Raw genomic sequence first — 12,211 nt, forward strand, 5'->3', positions numbered from 1 at the left:
TTGAGAAAGGTTGCCGGTGGGAGATGGGGTAGCACCTGAGCGCTCCTCTGCCATGATATGCAATGTTTGCTGTCTGACTTCTATGCCATAGTTCTGCAGGCTCGGGCTGTATTCTGCTCCACAGCAGCAGTACCCAGACGCTCCTATGAGAGTGCATATAGCACTGCTTCAGCTCTTATGCTACAAGGCTGCTTGGAGGGGAGAAGCTTTGTATGCTGAGAAAAATCTGTTGCAGTGAGAAGGAAATGCAATACTCTCGATGTAGACTGGCAGCTGATTTCCCTGCAGGGGCACCTCTTCTGTCTCCAGAGCCGTTTCATCTTTCCTTCTGCACTGAGATTGTAGACATAAACCTGCTGCCTCTGCCCTGTTGTGGTGGGAAGCCAGTAATCACAAAATCAGAGGGTGGGCTTCACTTCCTGTGTGAGCAGCGTTTAGGGGTAAAGGATTAGCACAGCCTCACCAAGGATTATGTGAGAGCACAACTTGCTTACATACAGGAGGAACAGCCAGGGTTGCAGACAGGCCTCACACCTGAACTACTGCCTGGTCATAGTGCTGCCATGATGCGTCCTAAAAGCTTTTTGCTTCTTCATTCCAATACTTTAACATAGGTGTCCCATTTGCCTCCAGACAAAAGCTTTCCAAACGTGTTTCCTTTATTTTGGCTATCTGGTTGGGCTTTGTGACCAAAGGGGCTACAGACATGCCAGGAGTTCTGGGCCTCCATGCATCCCTCGGGAGATTCAGGAGGACTGGAGTGAAACTGTAGATTTGAGGCATTACTTAGACATTTTTTTTTGGACTGCCAGACTACGAAACCGATGCAAACAAAGTCGATTTCAAGAAGTGGATCGCTCCAACACCCGAGAGCGCCGGCGAAGGAGCCGGCAGCGCTGGCCCCCCGCCAACGTGGGCCTCGCGCCGAGCAGAGCCGCCTGTTCCTCCCTCCTCCAGCCGGAAGGGGGCGCCACCGCGCGTAGACGCTGCCGGTCGGGCTACGCAATAGCCGCTCTTCGCGTGCCGGCGCGAGGCAGGCTGGGACGACGGCGGGGGGGCGGGGCACGTGCAGGCGCGTGCGCGGCGCGCGGCGGGGCGGGCGGTGGGGGCGTTTTTACCATATGCACGGGGCTGCGCGCGGGCGGCCGGGCAACGCTGAGGTGTGGGACAAGCGCCGGGGCCGCCGCTATGGGCAAGAAGCAGAAGAACAAGAGCGAGGACAGGTAGGGCGTCAGCCACCCTCTCTCCGCGCCGCCCTTCTCGTGCTGCTCTGACAGCAGCATCAGCGGCGGCGAGCCGGTGCCGCGGCGCTGAGTCAGGCCTTGCTGGGGCTCTTGGCCTCGTCGGAGGCGGCGGGCAGGCGGGGCTGGCCAGGCCAGGCGTGGCGGCCGTTGGCCGGGCGGCGTCGGCGTGGAAGGCCCGATCGTGCCCCTCGTCTTAGGGAGGCGGCACCGGCTAGGTGTGCAGGCCTAGCCGGCGCCGGAGACTGGCTGTCCCACGGACGGCACTGTGGAGCGGGTGGCCGGCGACCACTGAGGCTAGCGTCGGCTGGAGAAACTTGGCTGTTGGTGCTGGAGCGGCTGCGTTGTCGCTGTCTTTGCACTCCCCTTTGTGAGCCTCGCTTGGCTTCTCAGGGAGTTTGTACGAGAGAAGGCAGTGTCAGATGCCCGCTGGTTGTGAGTGCAGATCTGGATTGTCAGCTAAAAATCGCTACGTGGTTCATTTGCAGTGCCCGTAGTGATTATTGGTTTATTTGTTGGGTTTCTTTTGGTTTTGGTTTGTTTTATCTTTTTTAATGGGAAACAATGATCGTCCTATATTTTAGTGATTTGTGCATGTTTAATGAATACAGATATGACTTATTTTAGTGATTGGTGGCTAAAAGGATCACTTCTACAATTATGTGTGTATCATCTTGATACTGCACCATCTGTGTGTGTTAGAGAGTCTTATAATGGCAACTATATTAACCATATGGAACACTGGATAACGTAGTGTATATGTATGCTAGCAGGGGAGGACATATTTTTACTTGTCATTATAAAATAATAAATAAAAGGTACAACCAACACGGTGAGTAGTTTTAGTTCTTAATTTTTTTAATGAAAAAATAAAACTGACATCTTAAAATATGTATCAACTAGAAATAGTAACTCTCTTTCCTTACCTAGCCTGCTCATATTGTATATCCTTCCTGAGTCATTGTTTCTTTTATAGTACTACTTATGACAGCTGTTTCACAAAATATTATTTCCTCTCTAAGCATATCTTACTACCTAGATGATGATGTTAATGACTTCAAGTTGTTACCCTTTGCCATGTTAGACTATAAACTTAGTTTCTCTGGTCCTGTCTGGGAGGTATCTGGTCCTGCTAGTGAGGTGTCTTTCTCATCTGATTTTTTTTTCTTGACACCTTTTGCCATACCATGTATATGTCTGTTGTTACTAGCTTGTTTCACAGGTATATCTTTGGAGCAGCTCTGCTGAGGAGATGAGTCAAGTGTGATTTGAGAAAGAAGAGGGAAGAATTGGATCTTTATGCTTTAAAGGATAGAAGGCCTAGTGCTCTTCTTTGTACCTGGTGTGGTAGGTGCCAGGATCGTGCAGAAACCTTCAGATACTGAAGCACTGCTGCTTCAGGCCCTTCCAGTGACAGCGGCTGGTATGCAGGAACCTGGTTTATAGTCTTGGTGCCTGCTGGATACCTTGTTCCATTTGTATCTCTGCATGTCTGTATATCACTGAGCATGGGCCTCTCTTGGGCACTATGCACAAAATCTCATTTGTTTAGAAATGGTAGGCATACTTTAAAAGAAAAGCCAAGGATTTGCTGTTAGAGTAATTGACATCTTAAGAGACTAACAATAATTAATTCAGATCTAATTGTTAAAAAAAAGAAAGGAAAGAACAATGATGCAGTTGAAGTAGTTATTCTCACTGTCTTGCTGCTGTTCAGTGTCCTAAGGTCAGTGGTTTCATCCTGGTGCTGGTGAGATGTTACAGCAAGATGTCATCATCAGATGTCCTTCACAAGGAGCAATACGATCGTTTGAACTAATGGATTCATCTTCCTCATGCAGGGATCCACTCAAGATCATTTTTATGTATTTGCAAATGTGCTTATGTGCCTTTGCTCTTCATGGGTCTGCAGCTCTGCGTTGCATCCAGATATGTAAAAGGCACTATATAGTGTTACCAGTGAACCAGTTTTGTTCAAGTCTGCATTTCTCTTAACCAACTGCTGGTGGGTTTTGGGGTGTCCAGTGCCAAGTTCTATACAAGCTGTCTCTCTTTATCCCGTGCTTGTGATCGCCTCTGCTGCATGCTGTGTCTCTACTTCTCAAGGTCTCTGCTACTGTACCAGGCATGTGTTTCTCTGCACTATGTTATTATTGTGGAATTGTGAATCTCTCATTTTGTACAGAGTACCTGCTTGTTACTGCTGTCTGTGTGAAACTATTCTTGCAGCATGCCTGGGTAAACAAAAGGCATAAGCACCTGGTCAGTTAAGAGAAATTGCTGTCACAGCTGAATCAAGTGACAGTTGCAGGCAGGTCAAGAAAAGTTCAGCCAAAGTAAGCCTGACAGGCTTTATTCCTAAGGCTTTGCAAATGCGGTACAGAGCAGCTAGCAGTGGTAATGCCATGTTACAGGACTACATAGGTGCATGGTAATGGGAGGGAAGATGAAGGAGAAGTGTCCAAACAATAGCTCTCTGAGAAGAAGGACAGAATTGTTAGACTGAGTGTATTTTTTAGCAGGGAGTTTGAGGGGACGGACCTGGAAGGCCAGTGATGTTTTGGGATAGGTTCTGTTTGCAGTGGTACTGTCGTGATCTGATGATGGTTCTAGCTGGCAGCCCTGTGAATGTCAGGTTCCCTTGAGGGAGAGGCATCGTCAATTATTTACATCTGTAGCTTGAAGTTGGACTTCAATATCCCCCATCATTCTCCCTTCCATTCCAGTAGAGTAAGAGAATGGCACTGTGAAATCAAAGGCTTCCAGCTGGCTGTGACTCTTGCATCTTCAATTCTGATCTTGCTTGTTGCTCTTCCCTTTCCTCTCTGCTTCCCCAACAGCTATGTTATAGTTGCAGTCCCTTACATTGCTTTTGGCTACAACTCCCAAAGCATGTGGTAGCTCAGAGGCATAACCTGCAGTGCAGAGGAAGCATGTGGGAAGATGCAGGCGATAGGTTTTTGTTGGGAATATTGGTTCAAGAATTGATGTGATAGGAAGGAGATTTTGCTGCTTGTCTTCTGACATATTGAGACAAGCTATGGAAGGTAGACATCATCTTTACTCTGCTTTTCTCCCCTCATCCCTATAGCTTTGACTTCTGTTGTGTAGTTTCCTTCTTCCTCGTTTCTGCTGCCTATGGTAGAGGTGATTTAACCCTAGTGAGAAACTAAGTACCAGGCAGCTGCTCTCTCATTCCTTCCTGCTCCTAGTGGGATGGGGAGGAGAACTGGGAGGGGGGAGGGGGAAATAAAACTTGTGAGCTGAAGTGAGAAGAGTTCAATAATTATAATAAAATATAATATTTGTAATGAAAAGGAATGTAACATAAATAGGGAGAAATAAAACTCAAGAAAACAAAAGTGATGCACAATACAGTTGCTCACCTCCTGCCTTTCAATACCTGAGCAGTGATCCATGCCTCCTGGCCAACTTCACCCAGTTTATACACTAAGCATGACATACTATGGCACAGTATATCCTTTTGGGTAGTTCAGGTCAACTGTCCTGGCCATGCTCTGTCCCAGCCTCTTGTTCACTTACTTAGTAGCAAAGCATGTGAAACAGGAAAAAATCCTTTACTGGGTATAAGTGCTACTTAGTAACAACCAAAACATCAGTGTATTATCAACCTTACTCTCACACTAAATCCAAAACACAGCTACTAGTAAGAAAATCAACTCTATCCCAACCAAAACCCAGACAAGGCTGTGGTGATGGATATTGGTGTATGCCTGGAAGTGTGCTGGTGAATGAGAGCGAGGATGAATTTTGTCATGGGAACAGGATATAAGTAAATAGGGACAAGACCCTGAGACGATTGCTATGATAAACAGAGGAAGAATGGAAATGCAGGACTGTTGTCTGTTAGAAATACATATCAATACCTGAACAGTGGATTGAGAACAGGCTGAATGTACAGAGGGTTGTGATCAGTGGTGCAGGGTCTAGTTGGAGGCTTGTAGCTAGTGATGTGCCCCAGGGGTCAGCAGTGGATCTAGTCTTGTACAGTATCTTCAGTGACCTGGATGAAGAGATGTAGCATGCTCTCAGCAAGTTTGCTGATGATACAAAGCTGGGAGGAGTGGCTGACGCAGAAGCCTGTGATGCCATCGAGAATGACCTGAACAGGCTGTAGAGCTGGGCAGAGAGGAACTTCATGAGGTTCAACAAAGGCAAGCGTAGAATCCTGCACCTTCTCTGGAGACTTTCCAAACTTGCTGGGACATGTTCTTGTGCAGCCTGTTCTAGGTGTACTTGTGTTAGCAGGGAAGTTGGACTAGAAGATCTCCAGAGGTCCCTTCCAACCCCTACTATTCTATTATTCTGTGAATAATACACCTGCAAATCTGTTTCTACTACACCAGTGCCTCTGTTGTGCTCCTCTGCACCCCTACCACTTGGTCACTGTGCATCTGTCAATGAAGAATGTATTTACTTAAAGTGGTCACTGTAGCTAAAACACAATGGGATGTTGGAGAACTGCTTTTTAAAGTGGAAAGTGTCTTGGGTCATACATAGTTCCTAAGCCATAGGAAATTGCTTTAATTATTTCTTCTTTGGAATTTTTATGGTTGTGTTGATCACTCCTTTTCAGATAGAACTACATAGCAGATCTTTCAATAAAAATATGAGGTATCTGAATTTTCAGACTTTCCTAACAGAAGTGTAGGTATTCTCATGCATAGTCTAGTTCCTCCTGGGGGTGATTTGTTTTGGATAGAGCTGTAATGGTGGAAGGTGTGCCAAGGTTCTTGCCTCTTGTCCTTGTGAATTTAGGATGTTTTATTTTTTCAAATGTGTGAGAGGAAATGCTGTTCTAAATTAGAGCTCAAACCTCAAACTACTGCTGTGGATGTCTAAATAAGCATGCTATGCACTATATGTTACAAATTATTTCCTACTCGGAATATGGATATTTCTCCCTTGAAGATCTTAGCTCTTTGCATGTTTTTCTTCTTCTCCCAGTTTTAAGTCATCTTTCCCTTTTCTTACCAGTTTTCCTTAGCTTCCAGTAGGTAGTCTTTAGGTGCATTTATTCTTATGCCTTTAACTTTGTGAACTGTAGCTTAGGCCTACCACTCTGATCCTTCATGCATATTGCTTTAGAAGTTACCGGTGCCAGCTGTGATTCTGCAGCCAAGAGTGGACACTGCTGCTAAAATAAGACTTACAGTGCTGTTGCTGATGCTATATATTGCTTTCTCTTCTGCAAATTAAATTGATGGCATTGTCTACCAGTGGTTCTATTTGGTGGTTGTGGGTTGTGTGTGTTTGTTGGGGTTTTTTTTTGTATTTATTAGTGTGTTAAGTAAAATGTTCTTAATATTGTGTGTCTGTGAAGGCTGGACAGCCTACAGGCACCTGTAGTTCAGAAACATCCTGTAAGCAAAGTGTCTTTGTAAAAGACTAATGATCTTCAAATAATTGTGGTAATGGCAACTTAAACAAAAAAGCACTGCAGTATACGAGGTTGGTTGTTAGAAGCAGCTTTTATCTTTGAAATCTTGATTCTCTTCATCTGTTACCATCTTGAAGGCATCTAAACCTTACATATAACTGCTGTTCTTGAAAAGTATGATACTAGTGCATTGCAGTTCAGCAGGAATTGCAGAAACTGTTCTTTCAGTTCTCTGAAGATCTCTAGAAAGCCTCACTCAGAATAGAGGTTCATAAGGTTCATAATATGCAGCTCAACAAGCTGAGTTACCTTTGCTGGTTTTAACTATTTCTGTGGTCATGTTTTTCTGATTCTGGACTTGTGCATCACTCTGTATTTGTTCTGTGTTTAAGTAACTTCTAATGTTCGTGTAATATTCCTTGTCCTCTTCCCTCTGACTCTGTCCACAGAAATAACGCAGGAAATAATTTTTCTGTACAGACATTATGTGCACATGTAATTAATTCAGTCATTAAGTTTGGCTTGCTAAAAAAATGCAGTGCAGTCTGATGGAGGTTTTGGTCTGAAAGCAGCTGGTGTCTTACAGAAGATGTGTGTTTTGATGATCCTGGTGTTTGCAGCACTGGTGACTTGTTCTTCCCGTTTGTCACGTTTTTTCTTGTATAATAGTGTACTGGAGATTTTCAACATGATTCTGCTATCTTAACACTGAGATATGTTCAGATACATGCTCTAAGGTGAAGTATTGGTTTTAGTTATATTTTCTTTGCTCCTTTATTCTTCATTAAGGACAATCTGTAGTGAAGCTCTGCAGAGGGACCTCGACAGGCTGGACAGATGGGCAGAGTCCAACGGCATGAGATTGAACACATCCAAGTGCTGGGTTCTGCACATCGGCCACAACAATCCCATGCAGAGCTACAGGCTGGGGTCAGAGTGGCTAGAGAGCAGTCAGGCTGAGAGGGACCTGGGGGTGCTGGTTGATGGTAGACTGAACATGAGCCTGCAGTGTGCCCAGGCAGCTAAGAGGGCCAATGGCATCCTGGCCTGCATCAGGAACAGTGTGGCCAGCAGGAGCAGGGAGGTCATTCTGCCCCTGTACACTGCACTGGTTAGGCCACACCTCGAGTCCTGTGTCCAGTTCTGGGCCCCTCAGTTTAGGAAGGAGGTTGACTTGCTGGAACAAGTCCAGAGAAGAGCAACAAAGTTGGTGAGGGGTTTGGAACACAAGCCCTACGAGGAGAGGCTGAGGGAGCTGGGGTTGCTTAGCCTGGAGAAGAGGAGACTCAGGGGTGACCTTATTACTCTCTACAACTACCTGAAGGGAGGTTGTAGACAGGAAGGGGTTGGTCTCTTCTCCCAGGCAGCCAGTACCAGAACAAGAGGACACAGTCTCAGGCTGCGCCAGGGGAGGTTCAGGCTAGATGTTAGGAAAAAGTTCTATACAGAGAGAGTGATTGCACATTGGAATGGGCTGCCTGGGGAGGTGGTGGAGTTGCCATCACTGGAGGTGTTCAGGAGGAGACTTGATGGGGTGCTTAGTGCCGTGGGTTAGTTGTTTGGGTGGTGTTGGATTGGTTGATGGGTTGGACGCGGTGATCTTGAAGGTCTCTTCCAACCTGGTTTATTCTATGTATTTTATCAAGTGTTCTAAATTACCTTTGTGCCACATAGCTTGATTCCATGCAGTGGGAGATACATGTGATACGGAGGTTTTGAAACACTGGACTTGAAGGTATTTTTTATCATCTTTGTACTTTTTCTAAACAAACCAACCCCAAAGAACTAGTTCAGGGAAAACCAAATACTAGTTCTTTACATTAATATTCCATGCTTTTAGTCATCTTGTCTTAGGTTATTCTTCCTCTTGGGAAGGAGTAACCCCATGCACCATTACAGGCTAGGGCTTGACTTGCTGGGAAGCAGCTTTATGGAGAAAGGCCTGGGAGTGCTGGTGAACAAGTACACCATGAGCTGGTAATGTGCCTTCGTGGCTAAGGTGGCCAACAGTATTACTGGGTGTAGAAAGAAAAGTGTGGCCAGCAGGTTGAGGGGAAGTTCTCTTTCTCTTCTACTTTGCCCTGGTGAGGCCACATCTGGAATACTGTGTCCAGTTCTGGGCTTCTCTGCTCAAGAGGAATAGGAAACTCCTGGACAGAGTCCAATGCAGTGCCACAGAAATGATTAAGGGACTGGGGCATCTCTTAGGAGGAGAGGCTGAGAGACCTTAGCCTGTTTAAGCCTGGAGAAGAGAAGACTGAGAAGGGATCTTGTAGGTGCATTTAAGTATCTAAAGGGTGGAGGTCACAGAATGGTAGGGGCTGGAAGGGAGTAGAGCAGGGTCACCTAAAGCAGAACACATAGGAACTCACCCAGGGGCTGGGCTCTTTTCAGTGATGGCCAGTGACAAGACAAGGGACAGTGGTTACAAACTAGAATACAGGAGGTTTCACTTGAATTTAAGAAGAAACTTCTTTGAGGGTGACAGAGCACTAGACCAGGCTGCCCAGAGGTTGTTTTCACATTCTTAGATAGGTAAGACTGAGAAAAAGGCCATAGTCCTCTAGGGAAGTAATAGTAAAGACCTGTCTAAAAGTATTAGTTTTACTTAGTCTAAAACTGTTGCAAAACCAAACACAGGGAAACAGATGGTTCAGCTTCTTTTCAGTCTTCTTGAAGTTCAAGAGCTTTCTATTTATTTATTTATGATTAAGCCAGAGAATATTACTTAATGACAATGATGTTCCTTTGAAGGTGGTTATAATTATAGACCTGGTGTCGTGTAAATGATGAAATAGCTCCAAAGTTGACTCAGCAAAAATGAGTCTTCTGATTATGCAGGAATGTGGACAGTGAGTTCACAGTACTGATGCAATTTTCTTGGTGTGTTGACTAACAGACTCTTCTGCCTCATGCACATGAATGTGGTGTTTGTTGTGTATTGTGGTTTGGTTTTGTTGTTTTGTTTTTAATTCAGCCTGTCTTTCATGGTATGGCATTTTGAGGCATTTGAGCTTCAACTTCACAGGGACAGCTTAAAAGAAATCCTGACTAAATATTTTTTAGCTTGTTAGCAGCAGTATGATAAAGGCAAGCTTTAGTAATCGTATTTGTGTCAGCGCAGTGGATCAAAAGGTACTTGTGATCTTTGAGTCTGCATGTACCCTTTAGTTTCATCAGGACAGTGTTATCCTGTTGACTTTGCAAAGCTGGATGTTGGATTTCTAGTAGTTAAGAGCTTGTACTCAAATTCTTCTGTTTAATATCTGCAGTCCCATTTAACTACTTCCAGTAGAGTCAAGTTGATATAAATGGGGACAACTCATCTCCTTCATATACTGCTAATTAATCCCATTGCTCCAAGCTTTTAGTTCATGTGTGGATGAATAGTTTATTTTGGCTCTTTATCGTACTGTTGCCTAGGCAGGATGTCATCTCTGCCACATGTAGATGACATGAAGCCTGTTTAGAATTAAGTTTTGCCCTGTGTTTGGGGATACATATATTGTAGGTACTGTAGTTAATGTACTCAAAGTCATAATTGTGTATGATCATTGGATAGAGCAGGAGGAGAACATGAGTGTTTGCTGGTCACCTTGCTAATATAATATGCTTGATTTTGGAGAGTATGTGTGAAATGCTGTTGGTGTCAGTTGGTTTGCTAGAGAAGGCCACCTGTATGGGACGTTGGAGGAGCTTGTTTGGCAAGGAAGAGCAGTTACGTGTTTCAACTGCAGAAATTCACTGACCAAAGAAAATGCCAAAAGTCTGCTGGCTCTTATTTTGATAGCTGTAATCCTGTCTTCTCTGCACTTGTCCCAGAAAACAGACAATACTCAGGAAGTCTTTCAAGTTTCTATGCCTAGATTTCTCTTACACAGATTGTATTGCGTGCAGTATCTGTCCTTCATACAGAAGCTTTGCACTGAATCCCTAGTAATCGCTATATTAACTATGTTAGTACTTGCAGGCTTTTTTTCCTTTTTTTTTAGGCTTCCATGGAAGAGAGAAGTAATAGATCATCAAAATGAAAATAGTTGTTAGCAAGCTTTAATGTTTTTTATCTTACTTCAGAACTGTAAATTTTAGTCTTGAGTTGGAGCATGACAGCTTCTGTTCTGGTGAGATGTGCACTAATACCTGTAATATTCTAGCCTGCAAAAGAAAAGATAAAACTTTGGACTTCAAAAATGCATCTCTAATTGTGCACAAGTGTTAGAAACTATGAAACTTTACAATGGAATTATTTGTAAGCCAAATGGCAATGCATGCCCTTAAAAGACTAAGCCAAACCTTATGTGGAAACCAAGACTGACATGAGTATGAACATCTGTAAATCAGAGCTTGTGCTAGGGTGAACTGTGGTCTCATGATGGCTTCCACAAGGAATGTCTAGGTTTTGGCTGTTGCAGGCCATTGCATCAGAAAAAGAACTTGCTCAAAACCTGTGCTCAGTTCTCATGTCTTGAAGAACACCACCTCCTACTAATAAAAAAAAACAAACAAATAAACCCCAACATTTTAAGGTATATGCTATTTCAGTGGGTGTGGGTTTGGTATGGTTTTGTTTTGTGTAGGGTTTTTTTGTTTGGGTTTGGTTTTTGTTTTGTTTTGTTTTGTTTTTTCTTCCCCCTGCCCTTTTTTTTCTTCTTTCCTCTTCTCCCCAGCAGATGCTATGTAATAGCTGAGGGGTTTGGTGGCTGGTACTATTTTTATTATTTCCAACACCCCCCCCCCGACATTCTAGTCTTAAATATTGTTTCCTTGATGAGGTGTTTTTTCCTTCCCCCCCCCGACCCCCCCCCTGCATACTGTGCATTTATCAGTCATGAGGTTTTTCAACTTTCTGACTCAATAGCTTGCAACTGTGGGGGATGTTATAAGTAGGAGACCTACTGGCCATCTTTCTACATCTGACTGAACAGTGGTAGGTGGCAGCTCTTAATTTATTTTCTAATTCTGCTTTAATCCTACTGAAAACATTTGATAACTTTGCTTATAAGAGGATTTGGGATTGTAGCTTTATTTGTCACCGTTTTTGGTTGACATGGAGCACAGTTCCTTAGGTTGTGTGTCGCTTTCTGTTACTAGTTGGATATTATGTTTTGATTGCATGACACATGTTAAATTTCCTTTGCTGTCCATACTTCCTTTAAATCTCCAAACCCTTTTTCGGGGTGATCTGGATATGTTTGATCCTGGTTTGGTACAGAGTGGCATACTAGCACAGCATTTAACTAGTGACCCAGTTGTATATTCGGGAATCTGCCCGTAAGTGACTTTCTCTGTGTAATGCAGGTTTTCAATGTTCTATGCAGACAACTTGTACTGGAACTCTTCTGGACAACAAATGATTTCTTAATGCCTTTTCTAGGGCAGTAAGGCAAATATTTTTCTATATAAAGTATGTGATTGTTCCCATATGCTACTTTTATAATGCTTTGGAATATTTTTCATGTCTTACATTACTGTAATCCTGCTTACATGCAAAAGACAGTGAAGTTGAGTAGGAGAAATGTAGAACTGTTCTTAAAAAATCAGTTATTTAATTCTAAAGAAAAATAGTTTT

At 43.8% G+C, this 12,211-nt stretch overlaps 1 protein-coding gene across 1 annotated transcript in view; it reads left to right on the plus strand.

The window, feature by feature from the left end:
- Nucleotides 1-1,082: 1,082 nt before the first annotated feature.
- Nucleotides 1,083-12,211, plus strand: part of EIF5B (eukaryotic translation initiation factor 5B) — a 38,534-nt gene continuing 27,405 nt past the window's right edge. The window contains exon 1 of the mRNA XM_054162836.1: nt 1,083-1,223. Coding sequence (XP_054018811.1) covers nt 1,189-1,223 — 35 coding nt within the window. The 5' untranslated portion in view covers nt 1,083-1,188. The remainder of the gene's footprint in view (nt 1,224-12,211) is intronic.

Source organism: Dryobates pubescens, chromosome 7, assembly GCF_014839835.1.
Source record: "Dryobates pubescens isolate bDryPub1 chromosome 7, bDryPub1.pri, whole genome shotgun sequence".
NCBI classification, from domain to species: domain Eukaryota; kingdom Metazoa; phylum Chordata; class Aves; order Piciformes; family Picidae; genus Dryobates; species Dryobates pubescens.